This window comes from Scophthalmus maximus, chromosome 1 (genome assembly GCF_022379125.1).
Source record: "Scophthalmus maximus strain ysfricsl-2021 chromosome 1, ASM2237912v1, whole genome shotgun sequence".
Taxonomy (NCBI): Eukaryota; Metazoa; Chordata; class Actinopteri; order Pleuronectiformes; family Scophthalmidae; genus Scophthalmus; species Scophthalmus maximus.
In genome coordinates, this window is record NC_061515.1 from 12180196 (window position 1) to 12195604 (window position 15409).

At 43.9% G+C, this 15409-nt stretch overlaps 3 protein-coding genes across 5 annotated transcripts; 2 read left to right on the forward strand and 1 right to left on the reverse strand.

The window, feature by feature from the left end:
• Positions 1–74: 74 nt before the first annotated feature.
• LOC118307955 (female protein) lies at positions 75–2762 on the reverse strand. 3 transcript variants are annotated; one of them, XM_035629938.2, is made up of 5 exons: positions 2413–2762; positions 1662–1779; positions 1063–1120; positions 789–891; positions 75–699 (listed from the first exon to the last, which is right to left on the reverse strand). In XM_035629938.2, the coding sequence occupies exons 3-5, from the start codon at positions 1118–1120 to the stop codon at positions 189–191; spliced, it is 672 nt and encodes a 223-aa protein (XP_035485831.1). In that variant the 5' UTR covers positions 1662–1779; positions 2413–2762; the 3' UTR covers positions 75–188. The 3 variants fall into 3 exon arrangements, with proteins under 3 accessions (XP_035485831.1, XP_035485829.2, XP_035485830.1); XM_035629936.2 differs by lacking the exon at positions 1662–1779; XM_035629937.1 differs by lacking the exons at positions 1662–1779; positions 2413–2762 and adding an exon at positions 1415–1626.
• Positions 2261–6917, forward strand: LOC118307939 (26S proteasome non-ATPase regulatory subunit 4). The gene is made up of 10 exons (XM_035629935.2): positions 2261–2363; positions 3356–3496; positions 3575–3689; positions 4112–4198; positions 4633–4701; positions 4945–5160; positions 5641–5749; positions 5854–5991; positions 6330–6385; positions 6460–6917. The coding sequence occupies exons 1-10, from the start codon at positions 2338–2340 to the stop codon at positions 6628–6630; spliced, it is 1128 nt and encodes a 375-aa protein (XP_035485828.1). The 5' UTR covers positions 2261–2337; the 3' UTR covers positions 6631–6917.
• A 285-nt stretch (positions 6918–7202) lies between these two features.
• On the forward strand, positions 7203–15408 carry znf687a (zinc finger protein 687a). Its single transcript, XM_047332744.1, has 10 exons — positions 7203–9960; positions 10329–10584; positions 10678–10901; positions 11230–11414; positions 11496–11672; positions 11775–11937; positions 12043–12282; positions 12375–12487; positions 12762–12861; positions 12959–15408. Exons 1-10 carry the CDS (start codon positions 7996–7998, stop codon positions 13583–13585), a joined length of 4050 nt encoding a protein of 1349 aa, XP_047188700.1. The 5' UTR covers positions 7203–7995; the 3' UTR covers positions 13586–15408.
• Position 15409: the final 1 nt, after the last annotated feature.

The window sequence follows — 15409 nt, forward strand, 5'->3', positions numbered from 1 at the left end:
TCCTCTTATCCATGAGTGTTTTCTAACTACCTGTTACCAGGGATTTTGTTTATGAAAAAAAAAGTACTACCACCTTTTAAGTGTCTGGAAAGATTTTAATCATTTCTACAGAACATATCATCCACATGAGGTATTGAATTCTGCAACATATGTGGTGACAAGTGACAAAGTCACTGTTTTACACTTGGTTACATATTTTCTGGGTCATCTTCCACCAAAATAAGCCCTGTGATCTCATACTCCAGGGATCCCCAGTTGAACACATTGCCCGGGGTGAAGTATTTGTCATTCATATAGCGTTTGATCTCTATGTCAGACAGGACATAGTCCCACATGTGGAGTTTAGAAATCATACCAATGAAAGACTGACTCGCTTCAAAACCACCGCCATAGGTGTCCTGTTCTTGGCCCAGAATGGTGCTAGGTGCTCCGCTGATGGGCTTTCCAGATATGATGTATCTCTTGATGGTTGGCAGGCCATCCACCCACAGCTGAGCCAACCCATTGTCAGAGCGCCAGGTGGCACATATGGAGTGCCACGTGTTTGCAGGCAATGACAGTGACAGGAAGTCTGTGGCCTCGTCCCGAGCATGGATTCTTAAGACATCTTCACTGGGCTTATAGAACAGAAAGTCATTTAAGTGGTCAGACGTAGACAAAGAGAAGAGTGAGTAGGTCCTTTTGAGATCTGTGAGGAATCTGGACAGAACAAAAGTGCCAACTGTGAGAAACTGGGCCAAAAATTCCTTCAAACATTAACAAATACTCAGACTTTTTGAGTTGACCACCTCAGACAGACAGTCGCAGAACTGAAAAGGGTTTTAGTCGTCTGGAGTTTCACAAAGTCGCTGTTGGTCTCCTTGGTGAAGACGAGCACTTTGCCTGACAGATCTGCACAGATGGAAAATCAAACCGATAATTTTTCAGAGGAGGAGAGTGAGTGAGAATACTGACCACATTAAAAAAACGTGTTCTGAAATGTATACAACTGAAGAATTCTGGCCATAATATTACATTCGAAAGTTGCTTTTATTTTTTTTTACTAAACAAAGGGTAACATACCTTTGGGTTCTGCGAGACATGTTGAAATCACCACAATCAAAAGGAAAAGTTTCTCCATCTAAGGTTTCAAAAAGCCTGTTTTAGTATCACTGAAAATGGGAAAGTCTTTTTGCAGTAATTTATGGTCATAAATCACTTTTGCACAATAATCACAGCTCGGCAGTTTCTGTTGGTTCCAAGCACCATGTTTTTTCAATCTTTTCTTTTGGAAGACAATTTAGCCATTCATTTTTTTCTAACAAAAAAATAGTATAGATATATTTTTTTTTATCATGAAATTTAAGTAAATCAACAAAATATAGGATAAGTTGCAAATAGCAAATGATAAGAATAGATATAGAATGTATTTTACCTTGTGGCGTGGATGTGGATTACTGGGATGCTGCAGTTTGGGCTGTCTGACCAGCTTTTATTTGTAAAATGTTGTTTGATTTGATTTCATAATGGAGGACTGTGTACTCTTTCCCAACACACATTGGGTAACCTGTTTTTTGGAGTCTGAAGGGGCATCATTTATTCTAATGACAAACCTGCATGATTCATTTCTGCCCCAATGTCACAAGAAAGGTGCCACCAAAGAAGCATCTTATCATACTCACTGAACAAACGATAGCTGTTTTCAGATATGATATGCGGGAGAGACAGCAAGTGCAAATAGTGGCTGCAGAGTTTTCCTTTCACATGTGGCGTACGCAGCAGGACAGTGTTCTGTGGTGTCTGGGTAGAGCATGCAGGAGGCAGGACAAGTTGATTATTAAGCTGCGGAAAGCTGTGGGGTCTTGTTAACAGTTATATCATCACTTGCTGTGAAATTTCTGGAGATTTCCCTGCTGTATTCTCACTTTGGGCTCACATTTTCTGGAATTTTTACCAGGGGGCTGGCAGGAAAAAGTTCAAGATGCCAGGATCGACACAATTTGCGTTCTCACATACAGCCACTCCAGATAATTCGGACTGCACTACAAGTTTGACTGCACAAACTTTGCATGGTTGACATTTATGCTATCATGCATGCAGAGCCCAGGGCTCCAAATGGGCCCCGTTTTCAACATTGCCCTTTGCCATTTTAAAAAACGCTGTTGACAGATAGATTGAATCAAACTTCAGGTTCTTTTTTTTTCTTCTTCTTTTTTTTGTTTACATTTTATGCTAACAATCGTAACATTGTTTAAAATTCTGGGTCTTTTTTTCTCCCCACATTGTTTTTGTCTTTACACAAAAAACTACATTACCCACAAACCATCGCGTCGAACGTAACAGACCACAGACGTGAAGATGGGGCTTGAAAGTACCATGGTCTGGTAAGCAAGTAGAAATACGTTTAAAATAGTAAAAACTGAGATGGTTCACCTCATTCGTAGTAAGCGATCATTTGAGCAGTACGCGGTGTGTCCTGGTGTCGTTTGACTGAGACATTCGTGCAGGTTTGCTCGATATACGTTAGATTTAAGATGCTCAGGCGCCCCCCTGAGTCACCTAGCTAGCGTTAGCTACAGTGAGCTTTCAGCATCACCGCTAACCAGCAGCTTCACTGGCCGATCACGGACATTAGACGTGTCAGTTCTTTACTGACGCGAATCGGTGCTGTTGTTCTTCTTCGTCCTTGTGTTCGTGCACCGCAGCTGTAACGTCCAGACTGAGCCTCGTGATAGGAAGTGAAACCCTGACGTTGTTTTCAACGCGTTAGCATTAGCACGCTAGCAGAACCTTCAGTCATTGTCAACACAAGGGAGTGTGTTGTTGCCTCTATTGGACCGAAATGCTATTTCGTTATGGTTATCACAAACACGCTCCATCCTTTGATTCTGGACACAGTGTCCAAACCGAGTTGAAGAGGTGGCCCTGTGCTGCAGGGGGCGTCACATTGACGTCTATTGTGTTCATTTATTTTTCATCCTTTTTTTCGTCATGTGATTGTTTTTATTATTATTTTTTGCTCAATTGCATGTAAGGAAATAGTGAAGATGCCCATCATGTATTCCTTAATTTCAACATGACATGTTAACATCATAGCAAACTGCAGATCTTGGCTTTTGGGGAAGACGGAATCAGTAAATGTTGATGTTAAATTACATTTCTGCTTGATGAATAAATCCAGCGATTAACTACTTATCTAAACCGTCCTATTGCTTCTCGGTTGATCCACCTATTTTCACATTTTGGACAGTATTCCTATCAGATATATGTATTGTCATGTGGATATAAGTATAACCAATATTTTTTCCAATCTGTGTAATTTTATATGTTTGCATGGAACCAGTTTTTTATTAACCCTGCTGTTCATTTTTCATAGTGTGGATAATAGTGAATACATGCGAAATGGAGACTTCCTACCCACCAGGCTGCAGGCTCAGCAGGATGCAGTTAATATTGTTTGTCACTCTAAGACCCGCAGCAACCCCGAAAACAACGTTGGCCTCATCACCATGGCAAAGTAAGAGGCAGTGTGTTTGAATTAGTGAAGTGACATTTGAAATATGATGATATTATCAAAGTTATTTTTTTTGTGCAGCAACTGTGAAGTGCTGACCACACTGACTCCAGACACGGGGAGAATACTATCAAAGCTGCATGCTGTGCAGCCTCGTGGCAACATCTGCTTCTGCACTGGCATCAGGGTGGCACATGTGAGTTTGTGATCTTTTACTACACAATGGTAAAGTAATGTTCTCCTGCCCCTTGTGCGGGATACAAATAGAGGAGCTGGAAAAAAGTAAATTTTAAGAGTATGAACAATAATAATTAGACATTATAGGCTTTTTCTAACCAGATATTTTGACTTGTCATAGCAGAAAAAGTACAGGAGTAACTAGTAGCATACTAGTAGACATACTACTGTCTCAGGATAAGTCCCAGTAAACCATTCCTGATCCTGACCTGATATTCACTCGACCAAATATAATGCACCATTCATAAATGTCTTTAATTAACACTATTGCATGTGAAATGTCTGGGGTAAAAAAAGATCGTATTCATCTGTCTGTCACTTAAATGCATTTTGTCCAATTCATAAGGTCTTACATTTTATTCGCTGTGTTTCTCTCTGTAGTTGGCCTTGAAGCACAGACAGGGCAAAAACCACAAGATGCGCATTATTGCATTTGTTGGCAGCCCAGTGGAGGACAATGAAAAAGAAGTGAGTTAAATTGAAACGTCAACAAATGTTTTCCATTTGGTTATTTGTCATGTTTTACCAGAGAGACTTTCAACAATATCATACTTTTGAGATTTGGAAAGTCAGATAAATATTTACTGCATGTATACACCAAAGCAATGGGTATCCCTGGGTTTACTCATTGAACAAACTCAGAAGCAAAGGCCTTTTTTTTTTTTCAAGTCAAGTCAAACATCACACTATCAGTTGAAATGTGCAGACAGCCAATCCAGTGACATCCTTCACAAATGAGGATTAAATATCTGGGTAACTTTGGTGCTTCCTTACAAATGCATCTTCCTGAAAGAGCCACCTTTTCATTTGCATGACACCAGGGTTCTTATACAGTATATGTGTTAGGACCCTAATATAACATGTAGTGGTGGTATCAGCTAAAGTATTTCTCTTTCGTATAGCTGGTCAAAATGGCAAAGCGTCTGAAGAAAGAAAAAGTCAACGTGGATATCATTAACTTTGGAGAGGAGGTATTCTTTTCATCAAAGCGTGCACGCACGCACACACGCACAACCACACACACACACACACACACACACACACACACACACACACACACACACACACACACACACACACACACACACACACACACACACACACACACACACACACACACACACCCTCAAATATTTGCTATTTTGTACATTTTATCACGTCTTAACATGTTTGCTGGTCCACATGCCCACCCTCGGTTTTTCTCTCCCTTGCAGGAGATGAACACAGAAAAGCTGACGGCCTTCATCAACACCCTGAATGGTAAAGAAGGAGCAGGCTCCCACTTGGTCACAGTGCCTCCAGGCCCCAGTCTGGCTGATGCCCTGCTCTCCTCGCCCATCCTGGCTGGAGAGGGAGGTGCAGTGTTGGGTCTGGGTGCCAGTGACTTTGAGTTTGGAGTGGATCCAAGTGCAGACCCAGAGCTAGCCTTGGTAAGAGAGCTGGGGAAATATCAGTCCCTCCACGATGCTGCAATCAGAATTAACGCAAAAAAAGGAAAAGAAAAAAGCAACATGCTTTGTAATCTTTTGTATGTAATGTATTTTATCTGTATATGTCAAATAAAAATTAGAAAGGCTGCAGTAAAATTGGGTGTTTTAGGGTGCACCCCCCCAAAAAAGACAGTTCGTTGTAGTATGTAAAGTTCACTAAAATCTGAGTTTTTCTTGTATTTTGCCTGTGAACAAATCATCAGCTACTTTCAAAACAACATTTAATCATTTTGACTGTCCCGTTTTGCTGCATTGCTAGTATTAAGAGTTATGTCTGCCTGTCGTTTTGATTTCTTTTCCCAGCTGTTTTACTACACAGTTGAAAAAGAACATGTTTTTCTCGTACAACGTGGAAATGAGGCTATGCTTCAATTGCATTCAATTGCAGTTTTTTTTCTTCTTCGTACTATTTTTCTCTAGGCTCTGCGAGTATCTATGGAGGAGCAAAGACAACGACAGGAGGATGAAGCTCGCAGAGCTGCTGTTGCATCAGCTGCTGAAGCTGGCATTTCCTCTCCTGCTGCAGATGGTTGGAAAAATTGATTCGCCCATTTCCCTTCAATTTTGCAGACAGAGGGTTTATAGCGTTCCAGATGAGTGTGCTCACACAGCATATATTTCTTTCTATTTCAGAGTCTGAGCATGCCCTGTTGAAGATGTCTGTTCCACATACAGAGTCCTCAAAGCCTGCCTTACCCGACTTCAGCCGTATGACAGAGGATGAACAGATTGCCTACGCTCTGCAGATGTCCATGCAGGGACCAGGAGCAGGTTAAACATGGATTTTGAATATTCAGAGTTTCCTTCACCAGAGAATTAATGACCTACAGTACAAGCCGGGATTCAGTGGGCATCAATTCAACATTATGAAATATATAATCAAACTTAATTTAGAGCAGAATCTTGATACTTTTTTGGAAATGAGAAATGCAATATGTTTAAAGTGTAGAAAAAACAAACTGTTTCTGCAGCTGCTTTAACAGTTGTCTCTTTATTCCAGGTGTAAGAGCCTATTTAATGCTTAATATTACTGACACTTCCTTATTCTCTTTTGTGGCATAGGTATCTGCTTTTGAACATTTCTTTTCTTTTCTTTTTTATTTCTGCAGAGTTTGGTGCAGAGGACATGGACACCGGAGCTGACACGACTTCCAGTGTGGCAAAGGTAAGCACCAAATTAGACCAAAATATGATTGCTATGTTGGTGCTTAGTTACATTACATTATTATCTGTGTCTAGGATGATGAGGACTTCGATGCAATGCAGGATCCAGAGTTCCTTCAGAGCGTCCTGGAAAACCTTCCTGGAGTTGACCCCGACAATGAAGCCATCCGTAATGCAATGGGCTCTCTGGCTTCCCAGACTGGCTCTAAAGCCGATGCCAAGAAAGATGAGGAGAAAAAGAAATAAGAATTGAAAATATGTCAAATAAAAGACATGAGAATTGCACTGCATGTGTTATTCACAGCAATGGTATTACTCTCCTCAACACAGGAAATGTTTTGTTCATCTTTTGTTTATGTAGATGTGTAAATGTAAACATCTTTTGCCTCTTTTTTTTTTTTCTCAACTTTAGGTAAAAGACTTCTGATGTCAGTTTTTTTGTGTCAACCAGATGCTTTCGAATCTTTTCTAATATAAGTACTCAGCATCATGGGCAGATTACGACTCTTAATAAATTTACACAATTCACGTGATTCTTGCAATTTACTTACAGTTGTGAAGGCTGCAACATTTTTGATCTTTACCTGCTTATTTTTCCTAAATATTAATGACTGTTCTATTGAGATTTCCATACTTGCTAAGTTTTTTTTTGAAAACTTTTTTAATAACCTTTTGGATGAATACACAATGAATTAATGTAAAGTTAGGGAGATACATAAAAGCAAAACGTTATGCTTCTATGTTTTCATAGCTTCTTTCATGAGAATGTTGGACGGCATTACAATCATGTAAACAGGTGGCATCTGTAAAATATTTTTTATTGCAGAATACTACATTTGTGTTACTCTATTATACAAAAGAACAAAATGACAATTTATGAGGACAGTGTTAAGCAGCAAGCAGGGATCGAGTCTGGAGTGTAACGCCACTTAATTGAATTAACTTCGATCTGTAAACAACACTAGTGGAAACACGAGCATGTGCGCGACTCCTGCGGAGTCAACTCCCTGACTGTCGCATGATTTGGTGACGGGAAACTTCTGCGTCCGAGAGTAAAAGTCAGGAACCAATCGGACAACTAGCAGGTAACAAAAATGAAACACCAGCGTGAGCTAATGTGAGTCTCAACCAGAGTAAACGTAACGGGAGTTGAACTCGACGTATCGACACTGCACTAGGTGAGCGTCCACCCGAGCTGTTTGTACTCTTGTACTCGAGGGAAGTAGCCCGGCTGACGTTAGCACGGCCAGCTAGCAGGTGGATGCTAATCGTGTAGCTAGCCGTTAGCTGACGCTGCCACTTGTTGCCGCATGACAGTTGAGTTCGACGTCGGCAAGTTTGTCTTGACTCGCTTTTGCTTCTTTGAACATCGATGTTGATCGCCAGGCGGGTCTGTCGCTGGGTCGCAGCACACCTCGGGCTCGTCGCCGGGAACTAACGCGTCGGAGCCCGCTGTAGTAACAGCTGTTCTCACTGTGAGACGGCGAAGTGGAATCGGTCTCTGCTCGGCTCGGTCAACGCGTCCCGATGAAGTGAATCGTATGTCAGTTTTCCAGATTTCCTTTTGTTGGTTTGTTTTGGCTCGATAGGTTTGCGTGTCTTGTGTCGGCGATGGGGGACATGAAGACCCCAGACTTTGACGACTTGCTGGCGGCTTTTGACATCCCCGACATTGACGCCAAAGAGGCCATCCAGTCAAGTCCCGAGGAGCAGCGGGACGAGGCGGGGACCACCGCGGACGGGAGAGAGAGCGGCTCTTCGTCTGGCTTCCCCTGCTCGCCGGCCTCGGACAGCGACAGCCCCGTGGTCAGTGTCATCGTGAAGAACACCGGCCGCCCCGAGTCCGTCGAAGAGGAGGAGAAGTCTGTCCGCGATAAAACAGACGATCTCTCATGTGGGGACTTGGCCTCCCGGGTTCAGGTCCACTTGAGTGACCTCAGCTCACAGCTTGGCCCCAAACTGGCTGCCGATGCTGCCGTGGAGCCCCAGACAGCCAACGGCTTTGAGGGCTCTGTTCCCCGGGATCGGGGAGCGTGGTCCTTGCGCTCCCCGTTGAGGTCCACCCTGACTGATAATGAGGGTGATGACGATACAGGAGCTGAGGTTGGATCGGCCCAGCATACGACTGATGTGATGGACAGTTTGAAGCCCCTCCTCTTTGCCCAGTCTCTGACCTGTGCTGGCCACAACTCCTCAACTACTCGCTCTCCGCACTCCGTCAGCCCTCAACTTTCTCCACGCTCCCCTCAGAAAGAAGAAGCTTGTCTCCTGCGTAATTCATCATCCTCCCCTCTACCACAAAACGGGAGTATTAAAGCAGGACCTAAGCATGTTCTGACATCAGATGATGTTGACTCGGAACCAGACTTAGGAAGTCCGCTAGTGATCCAAGAAAGCCCAGAATCTCTTCTGTCCTCCCCTCCCAAATTTAAACTGCAGTCTGAGCTGCTTGGGTCTCCTGACACCACTTCTTGTGACATTTCTCATCCTCCTCGTCTCTCATTTACTCTGGAATCTGAAAAACCTAAACCCCTTCTTGAGGATGAGGGGCAGCCTACCACCCCCAGGTCTCCGTGTGCCACTCCTCAGCTGCGGAGCCCAAAGGACTGCCTCCCCCCTGTCATCACAGCATCAGTCCAAGAAGAGAAATACCCAGAGCATGTGATTGATGAGAGGGACTCACCTGAGAGCCCTCCACCCAGTGAGACAGGTCTTTTGGTCCCGAATAGAAGCAGCAGTCCTGATTTGGCCCAAACAACTGGTCTAGCAGTGAACCAAACAGAATTTCATCACCAAGAAGAGCTCATTGAGTGTGGGCCTAGCGAAGAGGACAGGACAGGCCGCATGGAGGAGCTTAGTCAAAAGATGGCTGGAGATGGAGAAAAGTTAAACGAGGAGAACACTGGTGCTGGCAGTGGCACATTATCTGAGGATACGGTGTCTGCTGGTCCTGCAGAGATGGATCCATCACCACTGCGCCCCCTCAAAGTTAAAATCAAAATGTCTACAGGCAAAATCACAAGAAAAGTGACTGGGGTGGCACCTATCAGAAGTGCAAGAGCCACTCCCAGGGCTGTGGATAGTTCAAAATCCTCACCAGAATGTCATAATACAAAAGCCAAGAGGGAGTTGGCACAGAGATCTCAGTCGCCTGCAGTTTCGATGCTCCAAGATGCATGTGCTGCAACACCAGATGGTTCCAATACAGTTAAACAAAAATCTGCAGTGGACACCAAACCTAAAGTTTCTCCCACAGCTGTCAGCATCACAAAAACTGCAGCCTTGCCCTCCATCTCCTCCCATCGCGTCAGCCCAGGTGGGATCAACCTGCACAGTCTGGGCCAGAAGACTCTAAACAGTGGGGTGATACTCCCTGCTCCTTCACCTCTGACCGCTCAAAGTGGCGGCAGACCAGCATCCATAGTCAACAACACCGGCGCGATCATATCCAAGCGTCAGACCAACCTGGTAGAAGCGTTCAACAAAATCCTCAATAGCAAGAACCTGCTGCCCAATTATAAACCAGACCTGAGCTCACCTCCTCCTGCAGAGTGGGGCATTCCTCTGCCTGCACAGGTAAATCTTTCAGAATGAATAGAACTGTATAGAATGATTAATCAACTGATCAGTTAGTCGTTCAACATCAATATTTGTCAGCAATGATATGATAATAATCAGTAAATCGTTTGCCCAACTTTCGCTGATTTCAGCTTCTCAGATGTGAGGATTTGCGCCTTGTCTTTGCGATATGTGATAGTGAAGTTAGTATTTTGGGTTTTGGACTGTGGGTCAGACAAAACAAGCAATATAAATGTGTAAGGCCCTAAATGTGTAAACTGCAACTAGGAATCTCTGCCACAAACCTACAACAGATCATTAGCTCCATTAAACTGTTTTCCTAAGGATGTAAAATTTAGCCAGATAATGAAAAACATCTCTTGCAGGGTTTCCGTTGTTTGGAGTGTGGAGATGCCTTTGCCCTGGAGCAGAGTTTGGCCCGACACTACGATCGGCGCTCGCTGAGGATTGAAGTGACTTGTAATCACTGCGCCAAACGCTTGGCCTTTTTCAACAAGTGTAGCCTGCTTCTACACGCCAGAGAGCATAAGGAGCGAGGCCTGATCATGCAGTGTTCACACCTGGTCATGAAAACTGTACCTGTGGAGCAGATGATCGGTCAGCAGGAACCCACGGCAATGGGTTAGTGAGCATTGTTTCTGTCCTCGAGCCAGCATCATTTTTTGTTAACTTTTTCCTTCAAATTTTCCTTCAAATTCCTCCTTGATTCCTCAGGTGTGCCCTCTCCGACTCTCCTGACTTCCTCTTCAACACAGTCGGTTTCCTCTGTAGGGCCGGTCCCCTCTAACACAATATCGCAGTCACACAAAGGAGCAACCAACAAGAAAACGGACCAAGTGCAGCACACGGGCAACAAATGTCCCGAGTGTCTGGCTCAGTTCAGCAGCAAAGAGGAAGTGGCTGAGCACTTTCAGGAGATCAAACCAGCGCACACTACCGTAAGAGAGAGAGAGAGAGAGAGAGAGAGAGAGAGAGAGAGAGAGAGAGAGAGAGAGAGAGAGAGAGAGAGAGAGAGAGAGAGAGAGAGAGAGAGAGAGAGAGAGAGAGAGAGAGAGAGAGAGAGAGAGAGAGAGAGAGAGAGAGAGAGAGAGAGAGAGAGAGAGAGAGAGAGAGAGAGAGAGAGAGAATGAGTCAGAGAGTGAGTCAGAGAGTGAGTCAGAGAGTGAGTGTATGAATGAGTCAGAGAGAAATTTCATTTGTTTTCTCATGATATGTGAACAGAGCTCAAACTTACTTCCTCCCTTTGGCCCCTCTGTTGTCCTCCAGCCATGCACTGAGTGTTCTCCTCCCATGCTCCTGCCCAACAGCTGCAGTGGAGCAGCTCATCAACGCATCCACCAAGGCTGCTCACCACACGTGTGCCCAGAGTGTGGCGGCACGGCCAAGCAGCCGCGGTTTCAAATACACCTGGACAAGACCTGTTTGCATTTTGCCCGCCGTATCGGATACAGGTGTGACATGGGCTCTTTGTTACACCCATTGTGTTTCTCTCTTCTCTTTGTCCTTTCACATTTCTCTTTCTCTCTGTGCAGATGCTCCAGTTGCCAGGTGGTGTTTGGCGGGCTGAACTCAGTGAAGTCTCACATCCAGCAGGCTCATTGCGACATCTTCCACAAATGCCCCAGATGTCCCATGGCTTTCAAATCTGCCCCCAGCATACAGAACCACATCACTACCCAACATCCGACACTCACTGAGGGACAGGCAATGTACTGCGTTCACATTCACTCAGATTTAAAAGCTTTTGTCTTTTGACATGAAAAATGATTTCTCTCTTACAATTAATTGAGCCAGTTTTTATTCCTCCACAGATTGATCTATAAATGCGTCATGTGTGACACCGTTTTTACCCACAAGCCCCTGCTGTACATCCACTTTGACACTCATTTAACCAATCAGAAGGTGCAAGTGTTTAAATGCCCAGAGTGCACGAAGCTGTTTTCTCAGAAGAATTCCCTAATGGATCATTTCAAGGTACAACTACATTTAAGTCTTTGTTCTATATCTAATTATGTGTTTAGGCAAAAACGACCGCCCCCCCATGATGTGTTTTTTTACCCTGACTCCTCTGTTCCTCAGACCCACAAGACTCCCACCTTAAAACAAGAGCTGCCTTTGCCTCCAGCTACTTCTTCTCGTTCACGGCCTTCAGTGAAGTCAGAAAGCTCAGATGCGGAGGAATTGATAGATAAAGACAAAGAACAGAAAGTGAAGAAGGAGAGGATGAAGACCCCCTCAGGGTGGAAGTGTGCGCCTTGCCATGCACGCTACACAGACCGGGAAGACTACATCACCCATATGACCGAACAGCACGGCAAGGTAACTCGACTGAATTCATTGTGTTTCCACATGCATACATGCATTATTTGAAGTCATCATGGAAGTGCACTGTATGTGCTTGTGTTGTGTAGACTCTGAAGAAGTTCCCTTGTAACAAGTGTGAGAGCTCCTTCACCACAACCTCCAGTCTGAGACGTCACATCAGAGACAAACACAAAGTCATGAATCGTGGCTTCCGCTGCCAGTGAGTATCCTGCATGCAGTATGAAACGGTTATCCTAAGGTTTGTTGTTGTGAACCTTTTCCTGTCTAGTACAAACATTTTCTTCATCAGAATATTAGAGCTGTAAATTAGAGTGGTGTGTTACATCTGCTGAAAGAAGAATATCTTTACTTTCCTACAATACTTTTGTCTCCTATTAAAATCGATCTGTGACCTCCTTCCTAATTCTACCAGGGGTGAGACACACTTAAATCAGAAACCCATGTTGTGTATATCTCTGCATGTGCATATGAAGGTTCTGTACGGCGGGTAAGAAAACATTCAGCAGTAGAGCATTGCTGGAGAGGCACGTTCAGCTGAGACACATGGACACTGTGAGCCAGGACACACTGATGGTATGTCATTCCTCTTTATTTTTTTAAGTCTGACATGGAAGAGTTATTTACTAAGCTGTGATCAACAACACTTGTTTTAATCTTTTTCTGGTCACAGAGAGGCGGAGATGAGGCCGACAGCTCCTCAGAACAGGACAGTAGTGTGGGGCCGCGTCGGAGACGGAGGGGAGCCGTGACAGAGAACATCGATGAGTCCACAGATGGGATGACTCCTGTGAAGAAGTTACGGTCCACCTCCTCTGCACCTGACACACACACGCCTCCCGATTCTGGATTTCGCTGTGCCCCCTGCGGCTTCGCCACTGAGGACCAGACATTGTTCCTCGAGCACATCAGCCAGCACAGGCGAGGGGGGACAGAGGGCGGTGGCCTGCAGTGTCTGCAGTGTGGCGCCTGCTTCGCGTCCACCTCCTCCTTGGCACGTCACCGCTTCATCACTCACAAAATGAGAGAGGCAAACGCTGACAACCAGCAAGCCCTCAGCACGCACCCAGCTCCTTCCCCTGGTAACAGCAGGAACCACGATGATAAGAGTTCTCTGGATTGTTCTGCACCAACATCCCCCTCCTCTCAGCCCTCCGCATCTCAGGCAAAGGAGGATGAGGACACGCTGGCCTGCAAGGTGTGCGGTAAACATTTCGAAAAGGCATCAGATCTGAATACACACTTCAGAACTCATGGCATGGCTTTTATCAACGCAAGGAACGCGGGGAAAACTACATAAGGCGTAGGATACGAGGGGAAGACCAGCGTCGGTAGGTGGAGATAACGTCTCAAAATACCCTTTTTGATTGTCGACTACTCGTGTAAGTTTTGGTGAGTACACTCATGCACTAATGTTACCAAAGACTGAACAGAGTTTTTATGTGAAGAAATTGTAAAAAAGTAAAATGTGATTCTCCCTGGTTGAGAGACCAGCCGTAACCCTCTGACATTCAGGATCTAATGCTGTATTTCTGTGTTCAGTGATACTGATTAGATCAGCGCTACTTCCCAGTGAGTGGACCGTTAGTCTGACTAGTTCACTGCTGTGACCACGTCAACGGTGTGTGCGAGAGGAGAACTGTGAATGTTAAATTCAAATCCTACTGTGACTGTTGATCGACAGCAATGGAATGTGTCTGATATTTGACACTGATCCTACTGAGGAGGAGGATTGTCGAACGCCAACCCAGGTGTCATTTACTGTCAACTCCTTGTTTTTATAAATTTTCTAAGGAATCACTATGGTGTTTGAGATTGCGCGCGCGTCGTCACTATCAAGTGTGTACACTTTTAAGTCATCGTCAGCCATTTTCTAGAGCACATGATAGCAAAAGTTTCCCATCTTCAAAGGCAGCCATTTATAGGTTTGATTGGTAATCAGATTACATTGACATACTAACACTAGAATAGTGTTTTCTAAAGACTGTAACTTTGGAAAAAGATAAACAACATTATCATGAGTCGCACTCAGAATTCTGACACTTTGGAATACAGTTTTGCACAAAACAAGGACTGTTGTCCCCCATCACTGTCAGCGATCTTTAGGAAGGGATCTCACTGTATGGACTGGAGGAGTCGGAGGCCATCGGATTTACAGTACGTCTGTATTGTTTAAAGACAGACTTGTACCTATTGCTATCAAATGTTTACCTTACTTGTATCCTTCTCAGCACATTTTATATTTTTATTGTCCTGAAGTGATGTGGACCAAAAAATGTGAAAGACAAGAATTGAATCCACAGACTTAAAACAACGATTTGGAAAATGGTCAACGATGATGTGACGTGTACACACTTTGTAGTTACTGGCCTCAAACCTTGTTGAAATTAACATTTCACATTAGTTTTCAAGTGAAATGTTCTGAATTTACACCAGATACACTGATTCATTCCCTCTCGGGGAACGAGATGGAAGTAAAATGATGTATGTTTGCTTCTTGGTATGTGGGCATATATGTTTGTTTAAAGCATCCTTCATGACATTATTGTAAAACACAACTTTGTAATCAGTGTGTATGTGATTATGTCTGTTCCCCTAGACTTTCGTAAGAACCTGAGAACATGTTGAACCTTGTATTTCATGGGTTTTTCTACAGTCTTTGGCATTGCCAAGAAAATGGAAAACTTGGAACTTGGAATCCAAATCTACACAGACATGAGACTGACACTGGACAGAGCTCTTTACCTAATCCGTGTCATGGTGTAAAGGTCTGAGAGGAGAAATGTTATTATGTTGTGAGTGCTGAAAATATTTTGTGTGCTGTGTTTTTTGATTTCTTGTTTAGTGACTGTTTGTCTTAGACAAATTCATTGACATGTCTCAAACCCCAGAATACATAGCTCAAGCTAATATCCATGCATCGATATCACTGAGTTTGAAAAAAAGAACTGTTCTTTTATTGTGCGTTCCTCAGTGAGCTGTGAGCTTGTGTTTACTTTCTCAGGAGATCATCCAATGCTTTACAACTCCTATTTACCTTACCCTTTTCAGTTTTTTTGCATTGACAAGGCAATTTCTAACCAAATGTTTATAAGAGAAAATTAATAAAAAACTCACACATTGT